The 22,992-nt window shown below is 40.3% G+C and overlaps 1 protein-coding gene across 1 annotated transcript; it reads right to left on the bottom strand.

Moving 5' to 3' along the window:
* Positions 1 to 13: 13 nt before the first annotated feature.
* Positions 14 to 6,040, bottom strand: zgc:112285 (uncharacterized protein LOC561476 homolog). The gene is made up of 6 exons (XM_041816458.1): positions 5,905 to 6,040; positions 5,702 to 5,811; positions 3,154 to 3,248; positions 2,785 to 3,065; positions 518 to 681; positions 14 to 438 (listed from the first exon to the last, which is right to left on the bottom strand). The coding sequence occupies exons 1-6, from the start codon at positions 6,038 to 6,040 to the stop codon at positions 259 to 261; spliced, it is 966 nt and encodes a 321-aa protein (XP_041672392.1). The 3' UTR covers positions 14 to 258.
* Between the last annotated feature and the right edge of the window lie 16,952 nt (positions 6,041 to 22,992).

Here is a 22,992-nt window from a genome sequence, read left to right as displayed (position 1 = left end):
ACTGGTTGTGAAAATAATGATGTGTAAACATTGTAGTCAAAACTTTCTGCTGTTTGGAACCACAGTAGATCATAGTTTAGACTTGACAGTGTTTAGGAAAACAATTGTCACACACTTAGAACACATTTTACATCCTTAAGTTGATGTAAGTTGAAGTTATTGAGAAAATGTCTGGAAAAAACAATAGCTGTGAAAAAAACAGAATGTAGTTGAGTATGAAAACCAAGCAGAGCTTATGTTTACTGTCAGGTGGTCCGTTCAGTGTAGGAAGAAATCCCTGATGCGCGTGGCCTCGATCCAGGGGATGTAGGCAGCGGTGCGGGTGAACACACTGGGCTTGTTCTCCACGGTGCAGCCAATGGGGCCAAAGCTCACCACACCGTGCACCTCCCAGCGATCTCGCCCAAGCTGGCACAGCAGAGGTCCGCCAGAGTCACCCTGAGAGAAACGGAAGTGGTTAAGTGAAAACTATGCATATTTAACCAAGTATAATACCATCTTAACATTTCAGTCATACCTGGCATGCAGCAGGAGGGTCCTCGGTGTCCCTGAACCCAGCACAGATCATCGAGTCTCGAACACGATCACCCCAGAATTTCTTCTGCCTGCAGGTCTTAAAGTCAATGATGGGCAGGCGAGCTTGATTCAGAGCTTCAGCCAGAGACACATTCTCCTTTCCACCTGAAATAATGTTAAGAAAATTATTAAAGTTTAACTACATTCAGCTTGAAAGAATTCTTGACTCTAGCCTCACTAAAGCAGGTTGATAGTACTGTGTTAATTCATTACTTTAGTGCTGGCTGAAACATCCTACCCTTGTAGGTATGCATGCTCTCCCAGACTGACTTAAGAATTTTTCTGCAAAATTTAGACAAAGTGGACATCTAAAGTTCAGAAAACTGTGACTTTTTACCACAGGGCGGCTCCACAATCTGGCCTTAAGTTTGAGTTATGAATTTTTTTTTCTTTAAAAATATATATGAAAAATCAGCCCTTGCAGACCATTCAACCTAGGGTTATGATTTTTCGTCAGCATATGAACCATCATCAGACCTGTTGAAAAGCCTTTTGGACCCACGCCAGAATCCTAACGGGAAGTCTACCAGCTTCACCTTCATTTCAAAATAAAAATGCAAAGTGGTACAACTGGGTGACTTGTTTATTCCTCATACTGTGCTGAAACTATCAAGTTATGATTTTGAACGCAAGAGATAGCCATTCAAGGTAGGGCTAGGCAATGCAACAAGTATTTAAAATATATCAAAATGAGATATGAGGTTAGAGTTTTTCAAAATTGTTAAGCTGTAGTTCACCAAATATTGCGTTCCTTATAATATTAAATTATTTATTGGTTGTTTTTTTAGTAATACATAAGATAAAGAACTTAGATTAGATATTTTCCTAAATTGCCCTACCACTGATCATTAAAATTATGGAGATTTGATACTTTCAAAACAAGTGATTTAAAAATATACAAAAGTTGGACAAAGTCAACATAAGGACATGTTGCTGATGTTTTTGTACAATTTAAACATTATTAAGGAGTTTGTGTGCTATTTTTGATTAAAAAAGAAAAAAATCCCAATATTAGGTGTCAGTAATTTTTTATAATTGCCATGGTATCAAACAGATTTGATTTTGTTTCATTTACTAGACTCATAAAGTACATAATTCTGGTATTGTGATTACCATTTATTTCTATATTGTATGTTGCCACCCTAAATGTGGGTATCTCCTGTATTTTTCTGGTTATATTACCTGAAAAGAGATGCTTGCTTATACTGTATTTTGTTCATTTGCAATGATTACTTTTTGCTAAACAATGAAAGGCCTTATATTGGTCTTTGCTTGGGGCCTCTACATTACTAAAACCATCCCTCAGTCTCAGATATTCATGTTCCTCTCCAGATAGCTTTTATAATGTTCCTGGTTTAAGGTAATAAATAGAAAAGATTTATCACTTTTTCTGTATTTTCTCTGATGACTTTTGGACTTTTACTGCAGCTGCACATGCTAAATTTTAACTGTGTGGGCATTGCCATTGTTAGCATGGCAGTATTTTAAACAAAATCAAAATGAGTAGTTCTATAAAACTGTGACTAAAGTTTAAACATTTCCAGAAATCAAGTGATCAATGTTTTATTTTTGTTGGTTATGTTTGATATTTTTTTAAAAAAAATGTAATTTTACATTTTCTGGTGTTTTAACATTAGAGTTTAAGCTATTCATATCAGAGTTTAGCTAAACTTCAAGTTAAATTATTCAACTAAAACTCCAAAAACCTTCTGCAAAACACCTAAAATGTTTTCTTTTTGTAAGCAAAACCCTTTAAAAAAATACATTCAATTCAAAATATGTAGCTTAGCTGAGGTATTCGGTATTTTGAGACACAATTTTAGCCCTTCTTTGATCTCATACTGTTAGCATAGCCTAGCTTTGCGTGGCTGACGGTGTACCGGTTGAATTCGTGACCATGCTAGCCGACGACTTTCAGCGGAACGGGTCTGTTTTCATAAAGATGATAATGGAGAATTAAAAGACCCCTCGCGAATGAATCTTTGACTTTTTTTCATTAAATTCATATCGGATATGCCTATTTTGTCATTTTAACTTACAACTCAATAAAGAGACATAAGTCAAGTATCTAACCGATTACTCGCTGAAAGTCGGCGGTGAACACGGTCACTAAATACACCCTCTACGCCTGGTAACTTTTGTGACTTAGTGCTTGTTCCATACAGGTAAAGACATCCACATTAGTCTGCCTCTCTGCCCTGCACTCACCGCGGGTGTCTCCCCAGCCGGTCACCCAGCAGTAGTGTCCCGGTTTGAGGCTGGTCTGCTTGCGCGGCAGGCAGGCGTAGCGGATGAAGTTTGAGGGGATGATGTCTGTGCCAGCCTTCACCAGGGCGATGTCGTAGTCCAGCTCGCTGTGGGCAGGGTAACGGAAGTTCTCGTGCCGGTAGATCCTCTTCACGGGGAAAATCCTCTCTGCCGTCTCTGAGCGCTTCAGCTGGTGTTTACCCAAGACGATCCTCCAGCTCCCAGCATCCTCGGCTTTACCCCTTAGACACCCAAAGACAGCTTAAAGTAAGGCGTTCATATTGTTTCTTCTTCAGCTTGGATTTCTGTGTAAACTGACTGTTTTCTTACTTTTGGAAGCAGTGGGCAGCAGTAAGGACCCAGTTCTTGTGGATCAGAGTGCCTCCACAGACATGAATGTAATGTTTGCTTCCCCTGGGACGAACCTACAAGTCAACAAGACAGCCTCCTCGGTGATGTGAGATTATTTTAATTTCTTGGACACCTCTAACACCATAAACACACCAAGCAAAGTGTTTTAATTTGGGGTTATTTAACATTTTGACAGGGGCTCATACACAGCCTAAAACATTGGTTACATACAGGCTTGTCTCAAGTTGTGGATTTATACTTAACTTTTTCGGGGATATTAACCAAAAAGAACTAGAACGAGAACTAGACTTACACTTGAAGATATACACTAGGGAGAGATGTCACAGAAAATTACTAGGGGGTACTTATTGCAGTTCATTGCATTTTCTCCACTGTTGGGTGCTATAAAGGGCAATCGGTCAAGTTTTGTCTATTTTTTCAACTTGCAGGGCAATGAACAAGGCACTTTGTCAAATGATGTCCATTTACATGGCACAGAAGAGCCACTTTGTCAAATTATGTCCATTTACATGGCACAGAAAAGCCACTTTGTCAAATTATGTCAATTTACACAACACAAAAGAGGCACTTTGTCAAATTATGTCCATTTACATGGCACAGAAGAGGCATTTTGTCAAATTATGTCCATTTACACAACACAAAAGAGCCACTTTGTCAAATTATGTCCATTTACATGGCACAAAAGAGCCACTTTGTCAAATTATGTCCATTTACATGGCACAAAAGAGCCACTTTGTCAAATTATGTCCATTTACATGGCACAAAAGTAGGCACTTTGTCAAATGATGTCCATTTACATGGCACAAAAGTAGGCACTTTGTCAAATTATGTCCATTTACACAACACAAAAGAGCCACTTTGTCAAATTATGTCCATTTACACAACACAAAAGAGCCACTTTGTCAAATTATGTCCATTTACATGGCACAAAAGAGGCATTTTGTCAAATTATGTCCACTTCCAGGGCACCTCATCACATATATCTACCATAAAAGCATCCAAGAGGACACTACTGTGGTGTTTTCAAACATCAGGGCACCAGGAGGGGCAATGGCCCCTTTGCCCCCCGTCTGAGTCCAACACTGCTTTTTCACAAGAAGGAAATAAACCAAATGAAATGCTATTACCTTTGTTAAATAAATAATATACAAGTCTATACATGTTGCAAAGGTTTGTTTTTATTTAATATGTTTCATGCAGGGTTGCATGGTGGTGCAGTGGCTTGTGCTGTTACCTTACAGGAAGGGTTTGCATGTTACTCCTGCACAAGTATAGGATCTCTCTTGGTACTCTGGCATGCTAATTATGTTGGTGGGTGACTCTGAATTGATCATAGGCGTGTTTATGAATGTGACTGGTGTTTCCCTCTATGAGTCAGCCTGGTGATTAAGTAGCCACACAATGACAGCTGGGATTGCCTGCTAATAAAGTGGCGAAATTGTTCGGATAAAGTGGCAAATGCAACCCTATATGTGATGGAAGTGTCACCATCAGCAAGTCAGAAACAATAAAACACAGTTATAGTATGCTGAGATACTGAATGGTAACATTGCAAACAGATGGACTGTCCAGATTCCATGTCTGTCATCAGGCAAATCCATCTCTCCAAGCTCCAATCTGAAATGACTGTGCCAGGTCTGTAAACAGATCTGATCAATCGATATAATTTGAGGATAATGAGATGGTAGCTACAGGCAGGGTTTAGTTGTACTGGGATAGGGGACCAAATAGCTGCTGCCAATGTAGCATTTAGCTTGGATGTAGCTAGAGTATAGCAGCAGTTTCATCAGGACTGGGACACATTTCTGGATTAGAATATTAGCAAAGAGCCACCCTGAAAGCCTTTCTTGGCAGAGAAGATGTTTTTTTGCACTTCTCCCAAACAGGCTTGGTATGAGTTTTATCCACCAACAGGCTGCACTGTTCAGAAACTATGGTAGTGCCGGAGACTACTTCTTTAGTTTGCCGTTGCTCTGATTGGCCTTCAATGATTGTGACAGGCAGAATGTTTGTCCAGTCACCTTCTAAGAATTTTTTGAAAAGTCCTGCAATTCTCAAACAGTTTGTATGGGAGATTTCCCAGAGGAATGTGAAATATATCCATGCAGTGGATGTATGAAACAGTCTATCTGGCATGTCAGGTTAACTGAATGGTTCAAGACTATTGTAGCAGCAGAGTGCTACTACATTGATTGTCCAGCAGAGGGCACTAACAATTTGAATATATTAACTCTTGTTTGAGTGTTTTGTGTACAGACAATTTAAACTAAATGACATTTTTATCAATTTTTGTCCTACCAATGTCTGATCTTGTTAGATCAGCCTGATGATTTAAATAAATGCTCTCCTGACATTGAAAATAAACTTAAAATTTGCATCCTTAGCAGAATTCTGACAAAGAAAACGAATAATCAAGTATTTGAACATTATCAGGTTGTAACTGATGAGAGTAATGAGAACTTGTAGTCTTAAAGCAGGTTTGAATATAACATCAAGACTGAGTTACCTGCAGTGAGACCTGCCAGGGCCAGGAGTGAGGTCTTGCCTCATTCCCTGACACAATCCTCTCAGCCATGTTGGGCTTGAAGTGAGCCATGCCGCAATCCTTCGGCCAGTCTTAACAGGACACACAGAAAATAAGATAAACTATAGGAAGACTGAAAAATAAATCAGGCATTTTAAAGTTTGTATTCTGATGTTTGTCCTCACCCAGGTGGAGGATCTTAGGCTGAGGCTGTCGTCCGGTTGTTAGTGTGTACGCAGCTGCAGGCAGAGACGCCTTGCTCAACAGCAGCGGCAGCAGCACAGACAGAAGGAGAAGCAGAGGAGGTCCAGGTACAGCCATCTTCATCCACAGAATCAGCGGCCGGCACGTATCCCTCGCTATTTATACCAGGCAGTGAGCACAAGCAGAAGTACATGCACAGGTACACATACAGTACAAACACATACGCACACGCACAACAGCACACCTCCAGAGACAATGTGCTGTGTCACAACAAAGGCCCAGCGCTGGATTGTTCTCCTGTAGCTGAGTTTCCACTGCCGCTGAGAAAAAGGGGATTTCAGGGAGTCCCATCAGCACTTTCACATACATATAGTATGCTCACCGTACAGCAACATGCACATAGGACAAAGACAGCACTGCACTGTACACCAGCAAACATCACACCAGGACACGTGACCTATAGTAGTGACATAGTGACCTGAGAATGACCCCTCTCTGATATCATAAATCCTCACCATGCATACTTTATCCTGTGTAAACAGCAGTCAAGACAGGTGTTTAATATAAATGTAGCTGCTTTTTAAATGCCTTGAATTACTTCTGAGGATGAAGTTTTGCATCTTGGTGATCAGGAATGGCAGTCTTGTTTGGTTCAGTACAGTTTGGCACAGTAAATCCTGATCTTGCTTGTGTCCTCACTGCGAATGTCAGTCCATGCTCTTGTGAAATGATGGAAATTCCAATTCCTTTTAGATATTCGGGTCTTCAGGTAAGCTCAATAAAAGCAGGTCTTTTGGCTCTCAAACAGCTATTAATTTGTACCGTTTTGGCTTTTTAAGGTCCATTAAACAAGAAGCAAAATGAATGACAAACTCATGAATGAATGAATGCACTAGGTTCTTTAAAAGCATGTAAAGAAGTAAGTCTAGCTCCTCTCTTTAGGGTTAGGTAGGAACACTTGGTTCACCAAAAGAAGGATGCCAACAAATTCAGATACTACAGATCACTTATTTTAAACCAGTCTGAACTAAATCGGACCAGAAGCACAGCTAAAGCCTCCAAAATCTACTAACAGTAAGGGTCTGAGTCCACAGCTGGTGTGCTAACTTTCAATGCAAAAACCAATGTGTTCCAGTGTTTATAGCGCACAGCTCCCTGACTGCGTCAGCTGTTTTTGTGATCACAGCTCTCTCAGTTGAAAATAATTTAGCTTTTGGAACAGTGCCGAGTTGTCAGTGTCACTTCTCCCTCACTGGCCAATCAAAATCAAGAAGAGACTTTATATACCAGCTTTGTCAACTGATCAGACTCATCATTTCTAGGGTAATGGTTGCAAGTGTACAGCTACTGTTAACGCCAGGACAGGATTCTTCTACATTGTTTTCTTGGTCATATTTCCTTATAAAAATGCAAATATTTATTGCATGAAACTGTTTGAAAGTGATGTTTTGGAAACTACCAAGAGTAGCCATTCAACTATCGTAAGCCCAAACCTGCACCATCGCATTGTGTCATGTGACACACCTTAATTGCCATCCCTAGCACACAGCAGCACACCAACAGTCAGGCTTTCCCCCAGCCACTGCTGGGCCCGTTGCTTGATACCAGAACTGAGAGCCCACTTGGGGCTAGCCTCTCCACCTCGCTGAGTAGGTGAAAAAAAAAAAAAAAAAAGGAGCTGTGGTGTTTTGCCAGCAGCTGAGGCCTCCCCCTTATTCTGCACCGCAAACAAAAGATAAGATAGTACTTTATTGATCCCCAGAGGGGAAATTCTGGAAGAATGATGGCTCCAAATGACCTTTTCTGCTCTCTCTAACAGATCTGCTACTACAGCAGCCGAGGTGGAAAAAACAGCTGCTCTCTCAGGAAAAAACTCTGTGTCATGGTGATCCCACGATTGTCTGGTTGCCAGCACTATGGGTTTGTTTAAAGAAAATAATGGGGCCGTTGTTTGGAAAATAGTTAGGATGTGCATCGGACAGTGCTGCTGTGTTTGGGCTTGACATTTTATTTAGGTACATTTTGCTTGGTTAGCTTGATGCTAACACATAATAGAAATTTCCGTTAATGGGCTAATCGAACCAGCATTGCCACTGCTAAAATTATAACTTAAGAAGTATTTTTTTCTAAACAAAGTTGAGTCACTTTGTAAGTTAAGACAGTCCCTACCCCCAAAGAAAAGGTGCCAGAGACTGGGGACCCCCATTCCTGAGGGTGGTTGAAGCATAGTTGAATACAGCCATGTACATTCAAGAACAGTCATGTGCAGACCTACATTCTTAGGATTTTTAAACATTACTTTGATTGGAGCATAAATCCTACCAAATGACCCTGTTTTTATTTTACATTTAACTAATTGTATGCATAGATTTTAGAAAAAGGGGTAAAATATACAATTTGAAATCATTTATAAATTATTTTTGGAAGGTGTCTGGCGGTGCCCTCTAAGTGTCTCGTGACCTATAAGAGGGTCCTGACCCCTATGTTGAGAACCACTGAGCTTGCATCTCTCACATCACCGTCTGCATCTCTGCAGACTGTGGCGCCACATTATGGGTTGATGGCCGGTTATCAGCAACTCTAAGGGGCGTGCCATAACGCCTGTCAATCATTTGTACTCAATGAATGGAGGACAATGCAGCACTGTATCAGCGATACAGATAAGCACATTTAGATTTTTAGAGTCAGACTCCCTTAATGCACACAGCAAACATAATTCTGATTAAAAATATCAGCAGAAGAACACGATCCCTTTTTTCACAACTGTTGACAGATGTTGTTAGGAATGCTTGTTTGAAAGGAAATAGTTTTCCATGAAACTTGGAAAAGTTTATAAGAGCAATAATAAGAAGTGAAACGAGCTCTATAAACAAGCAGATAAAGCTTAAACTGTCTGTATGACTGAATAAAAAAACAGGAGTCTGTTGAAAAAATGTAAGTATATCTTTAAAATTTGTGTGTATTGAACCTTAAAGTCCAGGATAAAATCAATAACATGCAGCAGAGATCCTTCCGCCCGCTCTACATACATCTGTGAAAATATGACAACAATAACTGCAGTGGAAGCCACTGGTGAGTTGAGCTTTTTTCTGCAGTGAATGAGAGAGAATGTGCCCGCTCATCTGAACTCCAACGCCTGAATGGTCAAACCTCACCACTAAAGGTTCACCAAGTTTACATACAACTGTACTTGGCGTGTGTATTTTACCGTGACTGAGCGGGGCGAGGGCAGGAAGGGAGGGAGGGGGACTTTTGTGGCTCTGATTGGTGTTTTTCGGTGAAATTCTGTGAAAAAATTTCACGCCGAATCACATCCTGTATTAAAACCCATTTAAAGTGTTGAGAGCAGGCCTTGAATGTGATCATTTTTCAGCAGTTCTTGAGGTCTTCTCTAGGTTTTTTCTTGTACCCAGAAGAAAATTTCATCTCAGGTTCTGACAGTTTTAAAGATGAACTGCACAAATAAATAAAGTTATTCAAAACAGTGCAAAAGAGATACAAGTTGCTTCTATTATGTACGGAAACATCAAGTGCCCATACATTCGTAATCTTATTTTACTCAATTTTCTTGTGATAACAAGTAATGTCTCTTGCTGCACTTATGATTCATACTTAAATTCGCACTTAAATTCAATCATATTTGAACCAACCTTTGTTTGGAAATGCAAAAGATAAAGAAAGAAAGAGAGAAAGAAAGAAAGAAAGAAAGAAAGAAAGACAGAAAGAAAGAAAGAAATACTAATTAAAAATAATTCAAAACTCTTAAGAATACATGACATTTTTTTCAAGCCTTAAAATAATGCAAGTAAAGTATAAGTCCTTCAAAACTGTGCTCACAACGTTGTTTTTAATCATTTTAATTTCAAAACAAAGCACAACATCTTAGAGTGACAAGATACAAAGAAATGTAAAGATCTACTGTACATTAAAAATAATATACCCTTATTGTTGTGTTGCTTTATAACCAGTATAAATAAACAAGATTTGGGTATTTCAAAATGGAAGTCTATGGGAAATGAGTCATTTTTGGAGCCACCCTCAAGTGGCCATTTGAGGAACTGCAGATTTTGGACATTCTAGCTTCATTTTCCAGCCATTCAGCCAAAAAAGTCTAAAATGAAAAGGCTGTACTGCTCAGCTGATTCCTCATTGGAGCAAACATATTATGAAGTTCAGTGTGTGAATTGTTGTCCCATTTTGACAGAAACAGAAATTAAGCCAAGGATGTTTTAAGATAGCCCTCTATGAGATTTCTACCATAGCAGCATTCCAGTGGGGATGGAGGTACAGGCATGTGCATAAGTTTTAGGCATGTGGGGCACTAAGGATTCATCACAGGGCTCGATGTGCCACAACCTGGGGATGGAAAGGGGAACCTCAACGGCATCTCTTCTCTTTTGTCCCTGGCTATATGCCCGGAGACCGCCAGCAGTTTTCGGGGCCTTGGGACATCCACAGCACAACCAGGGGCTCATGGCAATCCTACTACAGACCCGTACGGTACCCTGGACCAGTGGTTCTCAGTGGTGGGTTGCTTTGAGGCAAATTTAAATGTGGGAATCTGAACAACTATGTATACTACAAAGTTACAACAACCTAAGTTACTGTAACGTTTGTAAGAGGCTATTTTGCATGGATATGGTGTGCCTTAAAGTTTTGGCTTGATCCTTGGGCAAAAAAAGGTTGAAAACCACTGCCCTAGGTCCTTTTTTCATGCCACATCCACCCCTTACTCTGCTCTTAAGGTATGAACCTTGATTATTTTCCCATTCCTCTGGTAATATGCAAGGACATCCAGAGCACTACCGGGGTTGTGTCAATCCTCCTTCCCACACGCTGGTGCCCTCAAGCGACTTATTCGCCACATCTACGCCTTATCAGCCTCAATTTTTGCCCAAACATGCTTAAAAGTTGCACAGTGCTGTAAAATGCTGATTGTCACGGTATCGTCTCTTCCTTCCAAAGCGGGACCTTTAAGATAAGTTTAAAATATCCAGATACAAATTTGAGGCTCTCAAATTGGTGAAAAGTAACCTTTTACAAAATGTCTGCTTATAAAAAAAAAAGCCGCCAGGTGCTGATCACATTTTTCTTTTGCTGAGTCTCTTTCTCATTTCTTTGTATTACTCCTTTTTACACACTTTTCACCTTCCATTTTAGTTCTATCCTCTCTTCTCTTGTCTGATAAACAGTAAGGAGTGTAGTGAAGAAATTAGAGTGCAATCAAAGAAATATGGACAGTAGACGTTTTAAATTTGATTCAGAACTATGCCCATTCTAAACAGTGGATCTTAGTGAGTGTATTTTCATAGCATTGCATCTATTCCCTTTTTGCTATGATGAAAAAGAAAGTCCAAAACTACATGAAAGTGAAAGTTTCTATTGTATGCTTGAGCTTCCTTCAACATTTTATGAATGTGGTTATGTGGAAACTGTGGATTTAATCAGCTATGGATAATTGATATGACATGAAAGTCATTTATTCAGTCTCCCAGATCAGCTGTCTGCCTTTCTCGAGCCCCCACACCACCCAGGCCTCAGCGACCTGATCACACTCTTCTTTCGGCTCTGTCCGCTCACATGTGAGGGAGACTTTGCTTGGCTGGAGCTTTCGTCTCCGTACACCTCCTCCTCCTGTTCTGCATCAGCCGCCTCCGCTCTGCTTGCTCTACGAGGAATTTCTACAGTTTCCTCCTTTCTGCCTGCCCCTTTCTCCACCTCCTCACTCCCTTTCTCTGTCTCTGGTAAATCTTCACTCTCAGGCTCCACCATACAGGCCGATGAAATAATAATCCCTGGAGGGTTAAGCTCTGGGGTCATGGCCTTCACTACGTTGGATATAAGAGGAGGCTTTGGCGCTCTCTTTTTCTTCTTCGATGGACGTTTTGCAGGCTGGGGGCTGTTCTTGAGTTCCAGATGCTTCTGTATAGCCGTGTTCAGCTCCTCCGGGTCCACAGCTGCTCCGTGAATGTCCCACGTCATGCCTTCTTCATCCCACTGCACCTGCTTCATGCTGCTCCTCCTGCATAGCTGGTCCCTCATCTCGCTCTGTGTCTTCAAACACGACCTCCGCCTCTCTGGATTGTGCGTGGAGGGAGAGTCGACTTCCCAAGCCACGTCTTCCTCTTGCCTTTCCCCTTCTTCTTCACTGCTCACTGGGAACATGCTCGAGGACGGGGACACCAGGTTGGAGTTGGATCCTATGGATGATTTCAGGTTAAGCCTCGATCCAGGCGGTGAACCCAAGAGGGAGTGAGAGCCCATGTTGGAGTTGGAAGTGTTCCTCCTGAGGCCCCAAAAGTAGCCAATCGGAGAGATTGTCTGCACGGCTGCATCCACCAGCTGTGGTTTTAACGCGGTTGCACCTCCCTCTTCCTTTAGAGCCTCTGCGATGCCCTCTCTCATGTGGAAGTGGCACCTGCAGCAGTCATCTAACTGCGAGTCACTCAAAGAAGAAACCAGGGGTAACCTCCCGCCTTGGCCTGCTAGAAAGCTCTGCACTGGGAGCCATGGAAGCTCAAGATGGCAAGCTGAAGGTTTGCCTGCTTCCTGTTCTGCCTGAGAAGGCGGCTTCAGGTAGCGTAACATTTGCACTGGGCTTCTCATTTCTCCACTGTCTGATAACTGCATGCATCCAGGACTGCAAAGCTCCGGTGAAAAACAAAAACCAGGCTTCATAGGGCTTCTCACTTCTCCACCTTCTGAGAACTGTGCACTTCCAGGACTTTGTAGCTCCATAGAAGGGCAAAAATCCGGCCTCAGGTAGCTAAACATTTGCACTGGGCTTCTTATTCCTCCACTTTCTGATATCTGTGCACTTCCAGGGCTTTGTGGATCCGGAGAGGGGCAAAAATCCAACTTAAGGTGGCCAAACATTTGTGCCGGGCTTCTCACTTCACTTTCTGACAACTGTGCACTGCCAGGGCTCTGAAGATCCGGAGAGGGGCAAAAATCAGGCTTGAGGTAGCTGCACATGTGCACTGGGCTTCTCGCTTCACCCTCTGATAGCTGCACAGCCCCAGGACTGCTCAACTCTAGAGAATGACAAGAACCGGGCCTCCCAGGGCTTAGCATCTGCACTGGGCTTCTCACACCTCCACTCTCTGATGACTGAGCACCTCCAGGACTGCTTAACTCTGGAGAAGGACAAGAACCAGGCCCCCTAGGGCTTAGCATCTGCACGGGGCTTCTCACTCCTCCACTTTCAGGTAACGGAGCGCCTCCAGGACTTTGCAGCCTTTCTATCACGTCGTCAACAATGCTTCCAACTTCTGATGGTGTGCCTTCTTCTGCTATGCAAACAGATGAAAGGGTCGGCGAAGGGAATTTAAAAGTGAGCTTGTTATTCTCCAGGAAGCCCTCTGAGTTTGTGTCGGGAAGGTGGCAGAGATTTGGGGAGTTTGACGGCAAGGGCGAAAGGGTCTCAGTCTGTGGAAGAGGAGGAGGAGGAGAGGGTGAAAGTAGAATGACTGAAACCTCCTTCTGGTGGTGAGCTTTTGGTGGAAGGAGTGAAGAAGACGAAGGAGTCAAAGTTGGTGTCTGCACAGGGGTGACCGATGGAGAAGGGGAAGGTGTGTTTGGTGAAGAGGCTGATTTCAACATAGGAGATTCCGGCGCTGCAGAGCAGGAAGGTACTTGTATGAGACTAGAAGGCCGCGAGTTCCCGTCTTTCCATACAATTGTGTCGGGAGTGCTGCTGCGGCTATGCGTGCTGGCGCTACACCCGCTCCAGCGCTGCATGTTAGTAATCCAGCGCTCACTGAGGACAGGTGGGCTGTGCATGTCCACGTTTTGGCCTGTCACCGATAACTGGTGGCTGTTGGTTGCATTGATGTGCTGCCACATTTGAGGGTGAAGCTGCTGAAGCGTTACTGAGTTCTGCTCAGAGTGTGTGTTGGTGCTGGAGCTGCGTCTCAGGTCCGTTCTGGCCCAAACTGGGTCACGCTTGTGCGGCAGCCCTGACACCATGACTACGTCCATGGAGCTCTTTGAGAGGGAGAAAATGGGAGCCTGATCATCCTCATCATCCAGTCCCACTATCTCAGTTCCTCCGGTTAAAGAGACTGTGGAGCTTCCTGTGTAGCAGACTGACTGGTAGCTCTCAGATGCAGGGCGACCTTGCCTCGCCATGGCGGCAGCTGGAATCTGTGAAAAAGACACATCTTTCAGTATTCAAAGCTCCTTTAAGCTCCTGTCAAGACTTTTGAGATAGCTTTAACAAGACTGAAATGAATAATGATGGCTCTTTATTAAAAACAACGGCAATCCAAACCATTAAAAAAGGCAATTGTTAATAGTTATGAAGTGTGTAAGATGAATATGAACAGCATACTGCCGCAGTCTTTTTTTAAAAAGTTTTCTAAGCAAAGGGTTCCCATGAGTTATACATTTGGCTTTAACATGAAAGCAGGATAGGACAAGACAGTCTGGCTGCGAACTGCAGCTCTCAGATGCCCCCTCTTGCAGACCACTACTGTGGGACAGTGCCTCTGTCAAAATGGAAATAAATGCTAAAACTTTCAAACTTTTAAGTAAAAACCCGACCTGAAAAACCTAACTACAAAATATTTAAAACCCAAGGTAAAAAGTCAGCTAACAGGAAAAAAGCTTGTTCTCAATGAAAAATACACTAACACAGCTAACGTAGCGTAGCTATATTAGCTATGTAAGATCTATATGCTATATAGCTAGTGTAGCTAAAGCTAACAAAGCTATATTAGCTATGTAAGTCACACAAGCTATACAGCTAATTTAGCCAAAGCTAATGAAGCTATATTAAAGATAAGGAAGCTATGTTAGCTATGTAAGACATATATGCTATATAGCTAATGTAGCTTGAACTAATGAAGCTAGGGTAGCTGTGTAAGACACATATGCATTATAGCTTATGTAGCTAAAGCCATCAAAGCTATATTAGCTATGTAAGACCCACAGCCTACATAGCTAGTGTAACTAAAGCTAATGAAGCTAGGGCAGCTATGTGAGACACATAGGCTAAATAGCTAATGTAGCTAAAACTAAGGAGGATATGTTCATTATGTACAATACATAGGCTGTATAGCTAATGTAGCTTAAGCTAATGAAGCTAGGGTAGCTGTGTGAGACACATATGCATTATAGCTTATGTAGCTAAAGCCATCAAAGCTATATTAGCTATGTAAGACCCACAGCCTATATAGCTAGTGTAACTAAAGCTAATGAAGCTAGGGCAGCTATGTGAGACACATAGGCTAAATAGCTAATGTAGCTAAAACTAAGGAGGATATGTTCGCTATGTACAACACATAGGCTATAAAGCTAATGTAGCTTAAGCTAATGAAGCTAGGGTAGCTGTGTGAGACACATAGGCTATATAGCTAGTGTAGCTAAAGCTAATGAAGCTAGGGTAGCTATGTAAGACACACAGGCTGTATAGCTAGTGTAACAAAAGCTAATAAAGCTGTTAGCTGTGTAAGACACATAGCCTATATAGCTAAGGTAGATAAAGCTAATGAAGCAAGGGCAGCTATTTTATCTTATGCTATGTTTGCTTAAGCTCACCCCAATTTAAAAGTAGTAACAGGAACAATTTCTTTTTGTTTTCTTTGAAGGTGTGTTTTGACATAATGAGGGAGAAAAGCTGTTAAAATGTGGCACTGCCAGCCTGCTCCACTCAGCAAGCACACGGTGAAATAGGGTAGTGAGGAAGGAAGAGCGTAGCATGCAAGTACACCCAGGTGCAGGAAAAAAGACACAAATACTTCAATATGTGCGTGTTTTAATGCAGCACAGTTTACCAGTGAGGTCGCCTGTTGACAGACTGGGGCTCAGATGGCCTGGCGGCTAGGACGCACCCCTGCGGCTCCTTTCCAGCATGTCTCTACCCCACTCTCTCATCTCTATTTCAATCAATCAATCAATCAATCAATCATCAATCATTTCTGGCTCTATCCACTGTCCTCCTCTCCAGAGGCATAGCAAAGGGCGGAAAAAGGGTACTGATTACCCAGCCCCACAGAAGGGAGGGGCCCTTGAGGAGCCTGCAATATAAAGTGTGTTTTTATTTTTTATTTTTTATTTTTTTTAGTAATTAGTGTCATTATTAAATCAAAAGCTAAAAAATAAATTAGTCAACAGACTGAAACTTGTATCATATAGAGTAAAATAAATACTGGGGGGCCTCTTCCCTCCCTTAAAAATGTCCAAATGGTGTAGTCCAGGGCTGCAAAGAAATGCAAATAAATTCCGTTTAACCAATTAAGAACATTGCTCATAAATGGAGAAATAATGCTTCAAAAATACATTAAAATGCATATATATTTACAAAAAATGATGCAACATTTGTTGCTTGGCTAGCCAGTTAAGGGGGGGCCTGATTAATATTCTTTCTGGGGGCCCAAAACCCTTAGCTACACCCCTGCTCCTCTCTTAAAATGAAGGCATAAAAGGCCAACATATATATCTTTTTAAAAAGAGCTCTGTGATTCAGTGCACAGTGACGCCTGTGCGTCTGATTGTCACCCTTACTGCTCTAAATATAATTTTACATACTGAGTTAAATCTGTAATACCTGCTTCCTTGCTGTGCTCAATACAATTTCAACTCAACAGACTTTTGTCATCAATACGAAGAGAGGTGTAGTTTTGAACTTTAATTATAAAGGCCTCTATAAATACAGTTAATAGGCTAGGCCTGGCTTGGAGAGAACATAAAAGAGCTTGATCAGGTCAGGCTGGAATTTTGGGCCCAATCGCTCTCTAATCCAGTGATACAAACAGCCTCGATGGAAGGCCGTCGTACATGTAGTCTTATTATTCGTCTAAAATGTTATGTCAACTATGTTTGCATGTTGACTCTGAAACTTACGTTCATCCTAATTTTTTTTTGGAACAGGTTTGATTTCCTGTGTTTTTCCCCATATGCATCTAAGTCATTTAGGGGGTCATTTAACTTTTCCAAACAATGACTGTAGCTTCCTTTCCCTCTCTCCCTTGCACCAAAACTTCACTTTGAATATTGTGTATTTCCAATTCTGTGGATTTCAACCATGAAAATATATTGGATTAAGACCAAAATTTGTACTCACAACTACATAATGCCAACCAGAACTACTGCTTGGTGGTTACAAGCCTGTCTGAGGTTTCTCGTTGCCAGATAGTAGAAGTACAGTGGTTGGACAAAGACAAGAGCTGGGGTGTTTTCTGTGGTACTTAAGCAAGGGCTGACCATGAGGCCAAGTGATCTTTATCTTTGACCTTTGACCTCCAACATCTAATCTTTTCATCCCTGAGTCTTAGTTAACATTTGTACAAAGTTTAAATAAAGAGACCATGTTTACAAGAATGGTCTGGACGGCCATCACTTAAATTTACCACAGGTGGACTTCAATCAAGATGTAGAAACATCTCAGCAAAAATCAAGACAAATGGGAGGATCATGAGCTACATTACACGTGTTGTTGCAGAGGTTCTGAATACTTATGTCAATGTGATGTTTGAGGATTTTTTTTACTTTTAATTAATTTGCAAAAACTCCCCCCAAAAAACCCTTATTCTCTTTGTCATGATTAAATCAACTGTAGCATCAGGCTACAGCATCATAAAATTGAGGTTTGAATTTTTTCTGAATCCACTGTACATGAAGGACTATGTGACCTGGTGTTTTCTTTTTCTTTTTTTAAGGATTTAAAGATCCACAAACTAATCTTGACAGCTGGTGACTTCATTTTTTGCTCATATTTTTTGCAATGATTGCAATTTTTTTGGAACAAGCCTAAAGTGGACCCTTAAGGATAGCCATAAACCAAATATATGATGTAGATGATGCATCTACAGTATAATGACTATATAGGCCCCTTGGAGCATGAGGCCCTAAGCCATTGCCTACATTTGCCTAATTGTAGAATCACAGAGAGGGGTCTGGCTGCAGACTGTGCATTACTGACTCTCTCACAGACCGTTTGTCTTATATCTCAGAAAGGAGGAGTTTGAGATTTTTTGAAAATTCTACTTTATTTATAAAGTTCAAAAGTCTGGCAGTTCTATTCATCAAATAACCACACTGTAGCTTAAGCTAAAGCTAACATAGCTACACTAGCTGGGGAATTAATGCTACTGGATAAGACAATGTGGCTAAGTTAGCTTTAGCGATGTGGCCTTTAGAAAACATAACTAAAGCTAATGTAGTAAGCAGCATATCAACGTGGCTTATATAGCTGCTATGTGAGCTTAGCTTTAGCTACATTAGCTATGTAGCTGTGTTTTCTAAAGCTAAGTTATCTATAGCAATGCAAGCTTTAGCACCATAAGCTTGAGTAATGTAACCAAGAGCTTTAGCAACATAGCTTTAAAAAATGTAACTATAGCTAAATTAGCTATGTAGATAATGTGGATACATAACTTACATAGCTGCTATGTGAGCTTAGTTTTAGCTACATTAGCTATGTTGTTGCATTAGCTACATAGCTATCTTATCTCTGTAGCTAACATTGCTGTGCCATCTACATATCTATATTAGATAGCTGAGTTAGCTCAAGCTGCATTTCTCAAAGCTCATGTTGCTAAGATCACATTGCTAAAGCTCATATTACAAAAGCTTACAATACAGTAGCTATAGATATTGGAGCTACACTAGCTACGTAGCATTGTTATCGAAGCTATCATAAGTTAGCTTTAGCAATGTGAGCTTTAGTAAAGTGAGCTTTAGCAACATTAGCTTTAACAAATGAGACTAAAGTTAAATTAGCTATGTAGATAATATAGATACGTAGCTTATGTAGCTGCTATGTGAGCTTAGTTTTAGCTACACTAACTATGTAGTTACATCAGTTACATAGCTATGTTAACTACATAGCTTGTGCTACTAACAGAGCTACATAAGCTACGCTTGCTGTGTTCAAATTTTTTAATGGAGAACAAGCTTTTTTCCTGTAAGCAGGCTGTTTTTTTTTAAATTTATTAAATATTTTTGTGATTAGGTTGTGTAGGACAAGTTTTTTTTTTGCCCTAACCCTAAAGGTAAGTTTAATATGATTTTCTAAAGTTTTAGCATGTGTTTTCTGTTCCAAGATATATGGCATCTCAGATGAACCATCTGTGAGAGTAGCCTTCAGAAATGTACTGTCTGCAGCCAGACTGTTTTGTGGAATCCCTGGTGACAGGCAATCTAATTTTAGCATTAACACTGGAAAATGGAAACAGCCAGGCTCTTGTTGTTGCTGTTATGTTGTTTAGTAAACAGGAAAAGAATCAGTAACCCCTGGTGGGCAAGGACTAATAGTCTCACATAACAAAGTCCTTAATAAGATTTATGAGTTATGGCTGATGGATTTGGTTGTTTTTGGACAGAGCTATGCTAGCTGTTTGCCTCTGCTTCCTTTTGTTATACTAAACCAAGTTTACTGGCTGCTAGCTTAAGATTCATATTTACAGCTCTAAGAGTTGAAAAAGTTCTGAAATAAGGCTTTTTCCACAAATGATCATTTAACCTTTTATCTTTTCTTCCTGAGTGTAAAACACCACCCACCCTGTCAGAGCACACACACAAACACATGCCAACACATTCACAGGCACTCCCAGATTAGCCTAATGGGATTACACAATCCAGATTACTTGATCATTGGGACGGAGCGAGATTGATCGAGACACTTTAAGAGAGCATTTGGCCTCCAATTAACGGATGACAAAGAAGCACAAGAGACAAAGAAACAGCAAGAATGGACTTGCAAAGTTGTAATAAACGATATTTAACATGTTTTGTTAGAGTGTCTTCAAACAGATTTAGCTGGCATGTTATGACTTTTATTTTATGCTTTTAATAAACATATATTTTCAGTATTTCTTGTCAGTTAAAATGAGCGCTGATTGGTGTGATTTTGCCACACAAAAATGTGAGGGAATCTTTATTAAGTTTAAAACTAACATCCAAACCTTCAGTTTTCACTTTGTCCCAAACTGACCTAGCAGTGTTTTACAACATCAGACCAGCAGAAACCAAGCCTACCTTACATTTATCTGCTGTAGAAGAATGAATACAAAGTTTGATTGCACAAAATGACATTGCAAAGTCAAATAAGAGTCAAAATCTTACCTTAAAGTTGCACCTTGTTTCCTGTGTTGGCCTCTGCCCTGCCACAGAGCAGCTAGCACTAAATAGGGTCTTTCTTTCTGCCCTCACATCTTAAGAAAATCACCTTTGTTCTCTGATGCCCTCACATCCTCAAACAGTCAGCTTTCCTGTCTTCAGGAGTCACCTGTCTTCAGCTTGATCTCCCCGCTGACTCTTTCCTCATTACTAGACCCAATGTGAACTTGGCGTGAGTGTAAATATGGGGATTTTTTTCTTTCTCAATGTGTGTGCTGAGTGATGTGTGCATGTGCGTGTGTGTCAGAGAGAGGAGCCATTACTCTGCCTTTAGCTCGGAGGATTAGCTGTCATCCCATTAGCTGCTGTCCAATCTCCAAACAGCCTGTGTGCAGCATGTGTAAGTGAAACAAGGGCTGCTGGCTGAAGGGCTAATGAGCCTTTTGATTCTGGTTTAGGAGCAGATCACTTGTCAGGCCAGTCGTTAGACGTTTCTATTAAGTTATTTACATGCACGTTGTTGTTTGTTAGAGAGATCAGACAGGACTATTTAAAGCAGTGGATGGATATAAAACAAGACTGGTGTGAGACTGTGCATGGGCTACCAACTTCAGCTCACTCACAATGACAATTACCATGTTTACAGTCTCAGTAATAAGCTTAATTATCAACAATAAAACAAAGACAATATATTATTATTTTGTTCAAGGGCTTTGAGTCTTCATTCACAGGCAGAGCCAGACTTTTTTGGCTAAACTCAGATCCTGACTTATACAGGGTTGGCATGGTGTTTGTGTGCCAAAGCATACCAGTGTATGAATAGTGATTACTTTAACTTATACACAAATACAATCCCAATTCCAAAATCTGGGGCACTGTGTAAAATGTAAATACTATAGAAGGCAACAATTTCATCAGGGGCTCTTCCACTGAAGTATGCAATGCTTCCCTGAAAGAGACGTCTGAATGGGAGCATATGTTGCTCCAAAACCTCTAGACACTTTCCAACATTGACCGTGCCCTTCCAGATGTATAACATGACCACACCATAGGCACTAGTGTTGGGAGTATTGATACTAAACAAAGTACTCTTTTGGTATCGATTACTCTAACAAAGTATTTATACCAAATGAGCCCTTTAAAATACATCTTGCCACTGCTTCTCCTAGAGTGCTTCCCTGTCTCTATCTCCTCCAGACTGTGTTGCCTTCACTGCTTGTCTGGGTCACGTCACTACCCTGCCATACCATGTGACTTTGGGGACCAATCACGCACAAGTAATAGATCTCAGCAGCACCACTCATGTGTGTGAACTCAGCCATCCTTCTTACTCAATGTGGCCTGAAATTCAACTTAAAATTTGTAAGAAAATATAACAAAAAGTACCCTAAGGCCACATGTGAAGACCTCCAAATGTATAAAGAACAAATTGTAGAAACATTAAAATATAAATAAGAAAATGATGTTTTTTTGACGACTTAAATTCTCTAATTTTATCTGAATTTTAAAAAAGGAAAGAAATTGGCCATTTTTAATTTTGTTGATATGTTCATTTTATTTGTTAATTTTGTGGTATAGTTATTTAATTTTTTTGTATTTTATTTTTTACCTGCTTTCACGAACAGCTTGACTTAATGTAATTTTTAAATGGGAGTTAATTTAAATTTAAGTTATAAAATTTTTAATTTAAATTTGATGGCTTGTATTTCTTAAATTCTCTAATTTACTCTATCTGAATTAAAAAAGAAAAGAAATTGGGCATTTTTTTTATTTTGTTGATATGTTCATTTTATTTTTTAATTTTGTGCTATAATTATACATTTTTTCTATTTCATTTTTTACCTGCTTTCCCGAACATTTTGTTTTATTTAAATTTTTAAATGGAAGTTAATTTTAATTTAAGGTTTTAAATTTAATTTAATGGAAGTACATACATTTTTAAATGAGCTTGATACAGTGTTAATTTCATCTACTAAAACTACGATTAAAAATGTTCATCGACAGTCTTTTTTTCCATGATGAAAACTAGACCAACAAAAATAGATCTGTGATGACTAAAACTGACAAAAAGTAAGGTTAGTTTTTATCAAGATGACTAAAACTAGAGTAAAATGAATTTAGTTTTCTTCAGACATTAAAAATCCATATTTCTCCACTGTGGGTAAATCTCTCAAAAAACAATGCATCTATAGCTCTTCTGTCTCTCAGCTGTAGAAAGCAGGGACCCAGGTTTGGCAGAGTGCATAGAATACACTACCATGATGTGGTACCAGATTTAGGCAAGAAAATGCTTGGCCTAAAACTAGACTAAAATGTTTTTGAGTTTTTGTTGACTAAAACTAGACTGAAATCAAAAAGGGTTGAAATGACAAAATGTGACTAAAACTTAAAGACATGTAATCAAAAAACTAAGACTAAAACTAAAAATAGCTGTCAAGATTAACACTGCCTTGATACATCATTGTATTTGCCTGAAAAGTGTAGCTTTTAATAGACTGATAGTCCAGTATTTTATTCTTTCTTCAAAAGTATCGGTATCAAATTTAATAAAATCGGTATTGCCCATCCCTCATAGGCACTAATGCAACCTCATACCATGGGAGATGCAGGCTTTTGACCTGTGAACTGATAACAAGCTGAATGGTCCCTCTCCTCTGCTGTCTGCAGTACACAAAGGTGGTGAACTATTGACAGACAGTGATTTCTGGAAGTGTTCCTGAGCCCATGCAGTGATTTCCAGTGCAGAATAATGCCTGTTTTTAATGCAGGGTGAGAATCCAATATTGAGACATTTCTCCAGATTCTTTCGATGACATTATGAACTGTTGATCAGGGTTGGAAATGAACTTCTGGTGGATTAAACCAGCCATTCACCTTTTTTTACCAACCACTTTCTGAACAATCAGTGTTATGAGGTATGATATAATAATCAAAGCTAGTAGTATCAGGTTAAAGGCTATCAATGAAGTGGAATGTTTCAGTGGCATTTTTCTGTATTATAAGTGTCA

Source organism: Cheilinus undulatus, linkage group 20, assembly GCF_018320785.1.
Source record: "Cheilinus undulatus linkage group 20, ASM1832078v1, whole genome shotgun sequence".
NCBI lineage: Eukaryota > Metazoa > Chordata > Actinopteri > Labriformes > Labridae > Cheilinus > Cheilinus undulatus.
This window is presented reverse-complemented; position numbering and strand designations above follow the sequence as displayed.